Source organism: Zonotrichia leucophrys, chromosome 2 (genome assembly GCF_028769735.1).
Source record: "Zonotrichia leucophrys gambelii isolate GWCS_2022_RI chromosome 2, RI_Zleu_2.0, whole genome shotgun sequence".
Taxonomy (NCBI): domain Eukaryota; kingdom Metazoa; phylum Chordata; class Aves; order Passeriformes; family Passerellidae; genus Zonotrichia; species Zonotrichia leucophrys.
In genome coordinates this window covers 102,045,543-102,059,887 of record NC_088171.1, presented here as the reverse complement: position 1 = coordinate 102,059,887, position 14,345 = coordinate 102,045,543, and the positions used below count along the sequence as shown (strand labels likewise).

At 39.4% G+C, this 14,345-nt stretch overlaps 1 protein-coding gene across 1 annotated transcript; it reads left to right on the top strand.

Moving 5' to 3' along the window:
• Positions 1-2,299: 2,299 nt before the first annotated feature.
• Positions 2,300-14,345, top strand: NDUFV2 (NADH:ubiquinone oxidoreductase core subunit V2). Its single transcript, XM_064705861.1, has 8 exons — positions 2,300-2,460; positions 3,511-3,573; positions 9,199-9,261; positions 9,345-9,461; positions 11,029-11,197; positions 12,405-12,514; positions 13,248-13,324; positions 14,190-14,345. The coding sequence occupies exons 1-8, from the start codon at positions 2,419-2,421 to the stop codon at positions 14,281-14,283; spliced, it is 735 nt and encodes a 244-aa protein (XP_064561931.1). The 5' UTR covers positions 2,300-2,418; the 3' UTR covers positions 14,284-14,345.

Below are 14,345 nucleotides of genomic sequence, written 5' to 3'. Positions count from 1 at the left end.
GTGCACATATGTTCATATCCCTGTAGGTATACATACAATTATCTGAAAGAGCAATAAATATCCTAAAATATCCTGATACATGCAATGTTTCCTGTTTTGGGTTTTCCCTAGAGCTATCTGTGTGATGTACTGTGGCACTTGTCTCCTCATACACCAGATTTCTTTTCAGGAAACCTTTCTTTGTTCAGGTGCACTTACACAGGCATGGCCACCATGGCTCTCACTGACCTGGCCTTTTGTCCCAACAAATGCCCTGATGGATCATTTTGACAGTAAAAATTCATGCCATAATCATGAAATCTTTTGAATACAATTCAGTTTGCTGTAGTGTAGCTAACCGTGCCTTTTTGAAAGTTTCTGCAAAATAAAAGAGGGTCTCTCAACATAAGTAAGCAGATGAAAAAGAAAGTTAGTGCTTTGGATAAAGGAAAACATTGTAAGGGAAGCTGAATTTTTGTTCTCCTGTGTACTTATTAAATGTAATTGTTTCTCACAGTGTAAACTTTCAAATAATCAGAGTTTTAGTAAAAAAATAAAATATGCATGGATAGATTTTCAGTGTGAAATTAATGAAATTAAGAAGGCTGCCCCACTGAAAGCCAGGGTAGATGAGAGGGTGGGGACTGCAGGGGAGATTCCTCCTCAGAGAGAAGGATGACATGGTAAGAGATGTTTGCCAATCTGGAATGCTGAGTACTCACTGGAATAAAAGACTTGCTTCTTGGCTGCTGTTCGAAAAATGTGCATTTATTTGACAATGGAAAGGGTACATTTGTGCTCCTCATCACAAGACCTGAATGATCAAGGCTCTGCACGAGGATGGACCTATGAACCACGTTCCTAAGAACCAGCTGCACCTAAGGAAGAGCCTGTTTCTCCCATCTAGCACTGATACATTGTGGATGCCCCATTCCCAGCAGTGCTCCAGCCCAGCTGGATGGGGCTCTGAGCAGCCTGGCCTAGTGGAAGATGTCCCTGCCCATGGCAGGGATTAGAACCCGATGATGTTTATGTTCCCTTCCAACACAAACCATTCTGTGATCCTCAGTTCCAACATCTGTACTGTATTAACTGGATTATGGTGTCATGCGATGTGAAAATGCGTATTTTATGATTGGCTTTTTGTAAATATTAAAATTATTATTATATGTGTCATATTAAAAAGTTATGCTGTATTAATTATTTTAAGTAGTGTGTTAAATATAGTTTTAGGTTATAACAATGTTAAAATAGAAACTATGTATGTGGGATATTTTTTTAAGAAAGGACTGAGGTACTTGCACCAGATAGCAGCCACAGGACACCTAAATCTTTCAGAGGAAGAGAATTTATTGCCTCTTATCAGAAGAAACCAACTTCTCCCCGGCTCGCTCAGTTCTGAAGATGCCGTCAGGATTAAGAGGAGGAAGTTGACACTGACCAGACAGAATCCTGTGTTTGAATGGAATTTATGCATTATGTATGAGGTGTATGAATATTCCACAGGCTATTGTTTTTAAAGGTTAATCCTCTGTTCACGTGTGTTTTTTTCTGGGCTTATTTTGCCCAGAAAAAGGTACCTGGACCATCCATAACTCTTTGTTCTTATTGTCTCGTATTGTCCTAAATACTAATTGTCCAAATTATTATTACTCTAATTATATTTCTATTCTTAGAAACATTTTATTACTATTAAACTTTTAAAATTTTAAAAACAAGTGATTGGCGTTTTTCACACAAGGATGGACCTGTAAACCTTGTTGTGAGGAACCAGCTGCACCTAAGGAAGAGCCTGTTACTCCCATCTAGCCCAGCTAAATTGTGGATGCCCCATTCCCAGCAGTGCTCCAGCCCAGCTGGATGTGGCTCTGAGCAGCCTGGCCTAGTGGGAGGTGTCCCTGCCCATGGCAGGGGCTGGAACCAGATGATGTTTAAATTCCCTTCCAACACAAACCATTCTGTGATTCTGTGATCCTCAGTTCCAGCATTTGTACTGAATTACCTGGATTACGGTGTCATACGAGAACGCTTATCAGAAGCCAAAAATACAATGAATGTTTATTGTTTCTCCTAAAGGAGGACAAAACATAGGTGCGAGCCCTAACAACAAGCGGGTAGGAAGGTGGGAAACACAGGCTGAAAAAAAAACCCTTTTCCGCTGTTACCAGCGTTTGTTTCCGAAGGAATCTGTTTTCTCCACGCCGGTGCGTGCCACAGAGGCTGAAATTCCCGCGGACACCCCAAGGCACCCCAGAGGCCGGGTCACCCGGCGGGCCGGGACAGCCCCGCTGTCCGAGCGGGCACGCGCGCTGCGGGCGCGCCCCAGCGCATGCGCGCTGCGGGTCTCCTTGGCGCGGCTGGGCGGAGGGCGAGCCCGGGCCTCAAGGAGAGGGATCGGGACAAGGAGGAGCAGCAGGAGCTGGGATCGGCGCTGCCGCCATGCTCCTGTGCGCTGCTCTGCGCGCCGCTGCCGCACGCTCGGTAAGGGCTCCCCGCCACCGCCGGCCGGGAGCGGGAGAGGCCGCGGGACAGCGGGGAGGCCGCGGCGGGGCCCGGGGGTGGGGCCGTGCCTGGAATCCCAGTCTATGGACCGCGGACCCGCAGTGCCGGCTCTTCTGCAAAGACGGCCTGGTCAGCTCAGTGTTCTAGCAGCGGCTCTCGCAGTGTAATGTCACGGGATGGCTGCAGCCTTTCCCTGCCATATGACCTGTCCCATCCCTGGGAGCGTTCGGGGCCGGGGTGCATGGGACTCTGAGCAGCCTGCTCCAGTGGAAGGTGTCCCCGCCCATGGAACGACATGATCTTTAGGTCCCTTCCACCTTGAAGCATTCTGTGATTTTACTTTAAGAAAGCTCAGAATTGCTCAAGAATCAAGTATTAAAATACACGTAATTTAATATAAAATTATTTTTAATAGAGTAAATACTTGCGTTAAAATTATCAAATCTTACTAATACCGGCCAGAATCTAAAAATCTTGATCTGTTCTGGCATGTTAGAGAGTACAGAGAATAGCTGAACAGAACTTGCATATGGGTCTGTGTTCTGTTCATTCTTCAGGTCTGTGTTTACATTTGCCCTCCTGTGCCAGTTCTCAGCGTTTGGTTCGATTAAGCTGAAGAAACATGCAAATGCTTACTGGAGAAGAACTTCAGTAGCAAATGCTTACTGGAGAAGAAATTCAGTAGCAGTGGTGGTTTCTGCAAGCTTTATAGCAGATAGTATGTAAAGTCAGAAATTGGGAAATTCTTCATGAAATGTTGGATGAGAATTTGTGTTCAAGGCGCTTAAATTAAGCAGTAGCGGAGTTAAAACCTTTAATTTCTACATTGTTTCAACTGGTCAAGGTGGGAGTCGAGAGATTTGCTCTCCTAATAGTACAGGAGAGCCCTTAATAATCTCTTCTAGACTTATTGTAAATTATTAGTGATGGCAGTAGAATTAGTGGCTTCCAGTTAGAATGGCAATCAGACTGGTTGTGGAAGCAGCCACTGGCAGTATGTGCATTATTAACCCTGTACTTTGCTCGTAGGCAAGGCAGATCCGATACTTGCATGGAACAGCTGAGCGCAATGCCTCTGGAGCCTTATTTGTGGTAAATAATCTGCTTTACTCTAAGGGGGATGGGTCAGAAGAGTTTGGCATGTGCTTTTTCAGATCTGCCTAAAAGCTTCTGATGGGCAGAACTTTGCTGTAGAAACCTACTGGTATTTACAAAGAGGGTTTTTTTCAATAGAGCCTTCTATTAGAGTTGTAATGGAGTTTTATTTTAGGCTTTGTTTTAGTTTTTGTCTCTTGTGTTTCTTGCTTTATATAGTGAAAATGCTCTGTAATTTGTATGTGCTTGCAGATGAGACTTTGTTTAAACTTTATTTCATTATAAACCAGTTCTTGTTTCCTTTATTTATTTTAGTTGAGTTTGTAATTGAATCTCATTAAACTTTTTGCAGGTGCGGTTTCTTGCTTTCTGAAATTTGCTGCAGAATTACCCATGGGCTCAGGTCCTAGCTGGGTTTACAGGAGTTGAAAATAATTCAATGAAAATGTCCTGTTGTGTGTGATACAGCAGGTCGTACAATGAGCTGTAATTGAGGCCATTAAGCACTGTCATGAAAGGCATAAACAGTAGTAGTCATTGAAACAACTAAAAAGCCCTTGAATTCGTGTGTCAAGCAGCTGTGTTGTCTGTCTACCTCTGAAGAGAACCTGAAGCATCTCAAGAGAGTGTATATTTTGTGCCATTCTGCTTCATTCAGAGCTTTAGCTGGTCTGCAGTTTAACAGCTGAATATTTTGGCATTTTCCCAACACTTGGTGAAAATCAGCCCTTTACTAGAGTTGACCACTGTTGAAAACAGGTGCTCAGGATTTTTGGACACGTTGTTGTTATTTCCTTTCTGCAGCTGTCTCTACAGCTTCAATCATAAATGAAGTTAATAGGATCTCAGTATATGCTTTGTGTAATTTTCCAGAAATCTGAGCAGGAATTGGTGATTTACAGGGTGAGAGCTGGTGTTCAAGGTATAGAGGAAATGCTGTAGTCTGGCAATTTAGGAAACTTCAAGTGTTGTTGGAGGTTGGTGAAGACAGGCAAAAGATGTCTTTGGCACCCTAATGGCTTTTATGTCTGACATATGAAGCTAGATAGCTTTGTAAATTCAAGATTTCTGTAATTGTTTAAATTATTTGCTGCAGGGAGGCGCCTGATAACAGAGGAAGGCAAGTAGAAAATCTGTGTGCTTTGCAGATGTTTATTTAATAGCATCGTTGATGACTTATTCCACAGCAGAATTTTTGCTAAACGAGCATAAGAACTTGGTTCTTCCTTGTTTTTTTCTCAGTTGTTTTCTAATAAGGTAATATTTGTTCTTCTCTGAAGTAAAAGGTAATGGGAAGAAGACAGTTGGATGTCACTATATGTGTGTGAAATTGTTTGCCCTAACTAAATTCCGAATGGTACTTAAAGTGGGAGATTTCAAGGGAAGCTTGTCCTGCTGGTTTGAGACAAAGGCATTCTTTTCATCAACACCAGGTGTTCATGTACAATCAGAAAATTGGACTCCCCCTGGATTTCTGTAGAGGAAAAAAAAATTTAAGGTCTTTTTTTAATTACAAGCAGAAATGTCAAAAGTTTGTTTAAAAACTGCTTGTGCAGGACTCATGGGAGTAACTCAGACCTGTTGTGGGGGTCCCCTTAGTATGTCAGTTTACACACAAATGTCATGGGTTTGTTTTACAAAGCTTATCGCTGCTGCTTCTTGCACTTTTCATCTGTACATGAGGAAGGTAAATGCATGCAGTGTATTTGTGTTGTAACAGCAGAGGACAGGCTAGCAAGGGCCCTGGTTATCACAAAATCTAGTATTAAAAGGCATTTCTGATTGGCATGCCTGTGCTTCCCTTTGCAAACAGGTTACATGTTAACAGAAACACACAGAAGTCAGTAAGAGAACTTCTGCTGAAATGTTTTGGTATTCTGAAACAGCCAGAAAGAGCCTTTCTCTCAGTCATTAAAGTAAGTGCCATCACAGGCAGCTACATCACACTTCCAGTGAGAGGATAGCAAGTACAAAATTAGATTGATTGTTTGCCCATAGGAATGTAAGAGTGATGCTCCAAATTTCTACATTCTGATGGGTAGGGAAGGCCTGATTCCAGAGACATTTATTATGATTACCTTTCTTAATTGAAACATGCATTCTCTGTACTTGACTTTTACCTGATTTTAGCCTTCTTATCAGCTAAAATTTAGCTCTGCTGCTTCAGCGTTTTCAATACACAGACTGAGTTTCTTTAACACATCAACAGCCCTTGATGTGGGCTTTGTCATAGGGCTGCACAGGGGGTTCAGCACAAAAGGTTGAAGAATTGCTGTATTCAAGGTTTAGTTACTTGTGAAGTTGGTCAGTGAGATACCTGTGTTTGAGACTACTTCTACCATTCTTTAAGTAAGAGTTTATATTTTGAGTTCTGTTGGAGTAGTGAATGTAGGGTACTTTCCCCTTAAAGGAGGAGTAATACATGTTTTTTCAGGGCTGATTTGATGTGGATTCTGAGCAGGTTGTTGCCTTAAACATTGCCCCTGCAGACCCCCCAGTTCTCTCATTTTGGTTTACAGTGCTCTGGGCTGGTGTTTACCATAGAACATAGGTCAAGTTTCAGGCCAAGGTTTCGCAGTATACATGGAAACTAAATTATTCTAACTATTATGTTGTAATTCTTCAGTGCTCTGTAATAATTTTCTGTGTCAGGAAAGACAGATGGATCTGGGAAAGAAGAAAGCATAATAATAAAATGGCACAGGTCTGTATAGCAAAAGGAATATGAGGTGACCATTCAGCAGCCTTAGTGGCTTCCATGGGAGCCACTGGCATTTGTGGCTTGGGTAGCCTTTGCAGTGAAGGTGTTCCTACTTAAATAGGCTCTCTTCTGCAATAGAAATGTGATAATAATGTATGTACGAAGGGAGTGGAAATTTCACATGAGACTGGGAAATTCGGGAGCATGAGAAGAGACTTGGAAGAAGACTTGCATGGGGGAGAGTGCAAAGAGAAGAGAGCCAGGCTCATTTCAGTGGTGCCAGGTGACAAGACCAGAGGCAATGGCCTCAGAGAGCATCAGGAAACACTTTTTCACTATGACAGTGACAGGCACTGGCATAGGTTGCCCAGAAAGGTTGTGGAGTCTCGCTTATTGGATAGATTCAGAAGAAGCCATCTGGACACAGTCCTGGGCAAGCAGCTCTGGGTGTCCCTGCTTCAGCAGGGGAGTTTGACTCACATGACTTCCAGAGGTGCCTTCCAACTTCAACCACTCTGTAATTTAAAATAACACTCTTTCCAATACTGTGTTCTTATTTCTCATCTTGCTCTCTAGAATCTGTATCCTAAAAAAACATGGAAATGCACCCATGTCATTTAGAAGCATGTCAGTGTCTGTAAGTCTCAGATAAATGGCATTGTCAGACAAATGTAAGACTGGAGAACTTATATATATAAATTCCTAACTGCTTAGGAGTCCTAGAACTGTAAGCTCTTTGATGAAAACTGTCAAACTCTCCATGGCCCAGATGAAGCCCTTTCAGGAAAAGGGAAAATATAGAAGGTGACATGTTTTGTTTATTGCTCGCCTCTGCTATAGCCTTTACAATATATCGTGAAACCTTGCTAGAGCTACACCTGTATTTTCCAATATAAACTCTTTATTATTCCTTTTCACATGTAGGGCATTTAAGGATATAAATTTAGAGATGATACGCTGAAAAGAACAGCTGCTTCAGACAAAGAGGGAATTTTTAATAAATCAAATACATTTATTTGCAAAAGCAATTGAGATGAAGTACAATTGCTAACTATCAAATAGCTACAGAAGGCAAAATAATAGCAAAATAGGCATGCAGATTTGAGAAGGAAAAGCTACGTTATGGAAATACTTACCATGAATTGTGGAATTGATCTGTGCAGCTAAGACATGGAAAGGTCTGTAAGGGAAAAAATAATAAAAGTTGTCCAGTATTTCCAATCAGTCTTCTCTCCATCATCCTCTTTTTGAGAGCTTTTTAAACTCTTTTTCTACCATTAAAATTGGTAGAAGACACTCACCAAGACTAAATATGAGTCTGGAAGGGTCAGTCTGAAATAATGGGAATCGTGTTCCTATTATGTTGTAAACCACACAATGAGCAAGAAATTAACACTAAATAAAATATTAGTGTGTTCAAAGGGCATCATTCATCTTTCTGTAATTCCTGTTCTTACAGGAAAGTCATCCTTGGCGCAGTATTTATCCATGGTAGTTTTATGTTGGACTTGAAACTGTGGTGAGGGCACAATGCTTTCAAACTGATGGTGGCAGTCATATTGTCTGCTTTGGGATATAGACAGGATAAGCAAAGGTAATCCCTGGACAGACCAACAGATGTAGTTGAAGTATTTGCCCGTGCAATATTTCCATATTAAAATGTCTAAATCTGAGAATAGCTGTGGACCACACATATTCCAAGTTCTTCACTGATGATACAAACTTCACTTCAGTGTGCAGGTGTCTTGGCAATGCTGAGGTTTTCATTAAATCCTTTGTTGCTTAGTAAGGAGTGGAGTGTGGCAACTGCAAAATCACCCTCGGTTACTGGAGGAAATTATGCAAGTGCAAGTCAGTGGAGGGGGCTACTTTGTTCTAAATACACTTCTAAAGCTTTTATTATTGGCTAGTTGTGGACTACTTCTAACATTAAGCCTCAAGTACAGCTTGTATTTTCCCACAAACTTTCCTTTGGTTTGCAATTTTCTCAATTTGAAAACCGTATGAAGTTTGGAATTAAACTTAACTATAGGTATTTAAAGGAAACCAACATGAGCTGCTTAGAGACAGCTAAAAATTCTGTGCAGGAACATTTTCTGGTGGAAAAGGATTTTCATCAGAACTAAGATTTTACTACAGGAAAATGTTACTTTTTTCAAGACCTCCAGATTTGTATTTTCTGACTATAGAAGAAATAATTAAAATTTGAGTTTCCCTAGAAGACCACCTTAAAAATAATTTAATAGAATAATTAGAAAAAGAACTAATTAGACTATTATATTTCTTATTTTGGAAATAGTAATTCAGAATTCTGCTTCTTACATTTTGATTTGGAACTGTATGTAAAATGAAAATGTTGAAATCCATTACAAATCAAAACAATATATTAAAATGGATTAATAATGTGTTTGAATGTGCAGATGTTTTAATTCTGCAACAAACTTCTTGATGAATTGTGTAGCTTTTTAAAAATCAATGTTTCATGGTAAAGGGAAAAATGAACTGTTGTTTTAGTCTCTTGTTTATTAAGGTATTAACCAGAATGCTCTTACTCTGCCAATTGTAAATTTGAACATAATTATCAAACTGTATTAACAGTATTAAAAATATGTATTTTGATAACAACACCATACATTTTCTCAATATATAATTTCATGTATTTCTCAGTAAATAATTTCTTTAATAGGAAGTAATGGGAATAGGTAATGATTTTCAAGAGTGATTAAATAATTATCAATATTTTGATAACTTTCCCAAATATATTTAATCACTTTGGTGCTACATTTTTATGTGGAATATATAGTTTTTATTCAAGCAGCTCAACCATAACTGTGTAATGAGAAGGTATTTTACAACAGTAAATATGTCCTCAATATTTTTCTAACAACCCATTTTTACACGTTTTTCTTCTTTTCTTGAAGCATAGAGACAGTCCTGAAAACAATCCAGATACTCCATTTGAGTTCACACCTGATAACCTAAAGGTATGCAGAAAAAAAAAAAGATCAGTGCACAGACTTTGTCTTTAGAGCAGTACTGATTGTTTTCCTTCTTTGCCTTTAACCAGCGAATAGAAGCGATCATAAACAACTACCCAGAGGGACACAAGTCTGCAGCTGTCATGGCAGTACTGGATTTGGCCCAAAGACAGCATGGATGGCTGCCCATATCGGCTATGAACAGGGTATTTAGTACTTGATTATCTTTCAAGCATAATTTTATTGCTTTCTTTCAATATCTTACTAGAATATTAACGTTGATTAATGAAAGCTTACTAACATGGGAATTTACATGTGGCACAGAATTGGGAGAATTCCCTCTGAGACTACATTTTTAAAAATAAAAGGGAAAACTAATGCAGAAAAACTCAGGACTCTGTTTATATAATATTAGCCCATTGCTAGAAACTACAGGCAGAACAAATAGAAAATTAGGTAAAACCTATTCAGATAGGCTCTTCTCCCAGAGTGATTGTAGATATAGGAACAGAGACTTGATTTTGTTCACTGCTGAATGTGGGGGAAGAAAAAAAAGGTAATGTCAATGGAGCTTTCTTCCTCCCAGATTAATGGCATTTCATCCATTGCCTGGGTTATACTTAGTCTCTAAATCTGTAAGGACTCTGCAGAGCAATGTTAGTGTAGTTGATGTAAGGAGTGTTGAGTAACACCTCACAGCAAGTGCCCAGAAGACTTGCCAGGTTAATTATTAAAATTGTTTCAAAATAACCAGGCAAACAACTACACTGCTCCGAAGTGAGAGGCTGCATGACAGTAACCAAACACCAAGAAACAAAAAAATCTGGTTTATATTCGTATGGATAAATCTGTTGTACTTTGTGTTACCATCTGGCATACTATTAATTTTACAGTGTAAAGTTTTAAATTCAGTTTAAGGTGGGGATTGTGAGCATTAGAGGAATGACTGAAGGAGGTGAATGAGCATTTAAAGAAAGGCAACTTACAGTTGTCTGCTACAGTTTCTACAGCATAACATAAAGCCTCAAAGCTCCATTAATGCTGGCAGTGTATATTAGTTTTTTTTCAGTTTCAGGTTGATAGTATGTTTAAAATGATCTTAAGGCTTTTAAGTGAACAGATATTTTCCATGATTTGTTATTTGCCTGCTAGAGAAACTGGAACATAAAACAGTTACACTATTGAAACCAGAGCCAGTTCTCAACTTGAGCAGTTTGCCAGGGTTCCATGTTAATGAGATCAGGGATACTTGCACTAGAACTGGCTCCATGGAGAACATGCTCCAATCCTTACTTATTAGCTGGGACAGGAATCTGCAGGTGTAGCCTGGTGTGTCACAGAACTGAGGAGACCTGCTCTGTATGAATTAGATAAGCACAGTACCAGCTTAAAGGTATTCCTTACCAAAAGGCTTCCATGGATTAGTGTGAGCAGGCTCGTACAGGTTGGTTCATTCACACAGCCCAAGTGCAGTGTGAGCAGGAGCTGACTCCTTGCATCCCCTTGTGTCTCACAAGAGATCCTGGAGGGGAGCTGACTCAAGCTCTTCACTGTGCTGATCCACAGCTTAGCAGAGTTTGTGCTCAAGCAGGGTGATGCCACTCAGAGAACTCAGGTGTCCGGTCTTGGCGCTTGGAATAAAATACATTTGTGCTTTGATAGCCACCCCCACCCCCCTACTTACCTGTTACTGCAAACAGGACAGCTGACTTCACTGAAATGGTTTACTGCTGCCCTCTGAGAATTCACTGTAGCATGTTTTGCCTGTCTCAGGTGGCTGAAGTTTTAGACATGCCTCCCATGAGAGTCTACGAAGTAGCAACCTTCTACACCATGTACAATCGCAAACCTGTTGGGAAATACCACATCCAGGTCTGCACCACCACGCCGTGCATGCTGCGAGACTCTGACAGCATTTTAGAGGCCATTAAGAAGAAACTTGGTACGACACAAGTTTGTAATTTACTTCTTATATTTTTTTACCTTTTTTTAGTGGTACTGAAGTAAAATTCTTCATATAGTGGAAGGAAAAAACTGGCCTTGTTGAGTTTTATAAGGTTCACATGGGCCCACCTCTATCCTGTCAAGGTCCCTCTGGATGATGACATGATGTTAACATAATTTTTGAGTTCTCCATGGGAAAAATCAATTGAGAATGGTGCATCATGGGTTGTAAGGAATACTCAGTGGTTTTGTGTATGGGTTGAGGTTTTTTCCTCCTTTTTGGGTGGTTATGGGGAGAAGAGAGGGTAAGACAGCAACTGACAACTCTTCCCCTTCTATGAAAAGCTGTGTTAACTTTTTCTAAGAACCGGTGATAAGAGCTGCAGAACAGCTGCCAGTCATCTGTAATTCCATATACTCTGTTGTCTGAAAAAGGCATATTTAGATGAAATGTCTTGTTACTGTATAGCTTAATTTCAAGTGAAACTCTCAGCTTGAGAAATCAAAGCAGTAAGGATGATTCTGTAGTCTACTGAGACAGGCCTTACTTATAACTTTGATTATTTCCATCCCATTCCTACTAGTAAATGGAGGAAGACTGCTTTTCAGTATTCTTCCTTCCATGGAGTATTTTGTAGAGATCAGATTCTGAGATGTTACTTGGACTAACTCGCATATTGGGGAAGGTCTGTATCTCTAGCAGTAGATCAGTAACATGCCCTGGATGCTAAGTATGTGTACAGTTTGGTAAGTCATCTTTTGTGTATAACTTGAAAGTTGTTTATGAATTTGTAGCTAACAATGTTAGGATGTTGGTTAACTTGGGAATATTCAACACTGTATATTAATGCATTTCCTGTCAGCACACAAAAGCTATGTGTCCCTATATTTCCATTTTATTGTACTGATTACTAAAAATGTTCTTGAGTAGACCTGTTGTGTTTCTTAGAATTGTCATTTCATGGTTATTTTTCAGTGATTCATACCTGTAAACAAGGTCTCAAAAATGTATCTGAAAATTGACTTAATGGTTCATTAGAAACTTCTATTTAATGGAAACATTTCTGACTATTTAAGGGCACTTAACTTTGCAAATGCTTTTAAGGCCCAACTACAAGTAATGCAGTGTCTATGGAGTACTTAGATTCATGCTTTATTACTCTTGTTCATAACCACTGCTAAACCTAATTAATTTATTGGTTTAGGTATTAAAGTTGGGGAAACAACATCTGATAAGCTCTTCACGCTGACAGAAGTGGAATGTTTAGGTGCTTGTGTAAACGCACCAATGGTACAAATAAATGACAATTACTATGTAAGTACTGCATCCCCTTTTAAAAGATGAAGCTTCTTTGCTGGCTTACCTGTATTTTCCAGTTGTTCCAGATTGTGAAGTTGTGGTCAGTTTTCCAATTTCTATTGACACGAAGTACTCATTTCCTGCAGCACCTTTTAGTTTCTTGGCCTCTTGCTAGAACACTTCATTCGTATCAGGTGTATCAGTGTATTTTTCATTTCAGTTACTGTCTTGATTATACAAGAGGAGTGATGCATTTTTGTGATTGTGGTCTGTTGTAAATCTGGAATTTTTAAATAGGTATTTGATAAGCTTTTGAAAGCATTTTAAAGCAGTCTGTTGCAAAGTACACACTAATTTAAGAAGTGATGTCTTGAACTGTACTCAAAATCTTTTTCTTGCAGCCGGCACCATTCTGCATGACACACGTTATGTGTTGTCATGGCTTGTGTGCAGTGGGTAAGGCAGAGATCCAGCTCCCTAATATGAGGAAGCTGAAAACACAAACATTGTTTGTTTTAACATAATTTCTGCAACTACACGCAAAATAAAGTTTCAACATTAAAATGACAGTAGACTTTTCAATTTTCCTGCAGGAAAATTCTTTAAGCCACTATGTGTGTTAATGGATAGGATCAAAATTACCTCTGCTAGGGTCACACTGATCTGATAAATTTGAAGTGCTGCATTTAGCATAACTGGTGACTCTCAGTTTTGTCAGTAATCTTTTTTTTTTTTTTTTTTTAAACAGGAGGATTTGACACCCAAAGATATTGAAGACATAATTGATGACCTGAAGCTTTGCAAAGTTCCCAAACCAGGCCCAAGGTTAGCTATATTTATTACAAGCTATAATATATAATTGCCTGTGTTTGTAAATTATATAAATGATATTGGTCACCTACACGAAGGTGATTCTTCTGAGAAACTAAATTACTTTTCTAGTGATTTGAAGCTAAAAAGGATTAATTAATTTCCTGAACAGAAGTGCATGTATTCAAAGCCAAAACAAACTGGAAAGAACTGAGAATTTGCATGTTCTTGGTGACTGACCAGAGGAGCAGGGAATGTGAAAACGTGAATTCTGATTTGTCTTAGTCCTTAACAGGTGAATGATGTCACCTGTTGGAATTTTTGCCTAGATCATTTAAACCAACAAATTCCTGTTGGTTGGCTGGTTGATTTTAAGTTAGTGAGAAAGGTGTTACTGCTGAACTTTTCTTATCTGTTGTTTCCCACTGTTCTTTGTTAGCCCACCTACATTTGTGCCAATGGGGAAATTAATTTGATTTCGGTGTTACTTATTCCTGTTGTTTCTATAAAGATGTTTTGCGTACAAGAACAATAATCTTAAAACAGTTACAGTTTCAAAAAAACACAGGGAAGCATCCATCTATAACGAAACTGATTGATAAAATGTGATGCTGCCTGGCCAACTATAAATGAATATAAAAGACAACAAGTGGTCCTAGCTTGCATTTCAGTTATGAATTTTTTTGTCACTACTTGGATTTGGAAACCTTTCACTTTAACAGCTACATCACACTTTTTCTGAAGGCTGAATGGGAAGGACAAAACAAAAATTAGTGGCTTCAGCCTTACGTCAGATTTTTGACAGTCTTCTATCAAATGATTAAACAGAATCTGAGTTTTTACCGATACCAGCAATGAATAAACTGCTTTCATTTTTCAGGAGTGGACGTTTTTCTTGTGAGCCAGCTGGTGGCCTTACTTCCCTGACTGAACCACCCAAAGGACCAGGTTTTGGAGTTCGAGATGATCTCTAAGGATTTTTGTAATATAAGATGAACTGTCTGAAAAGAATAAAGTATCTTCAATCCCAGTAAAA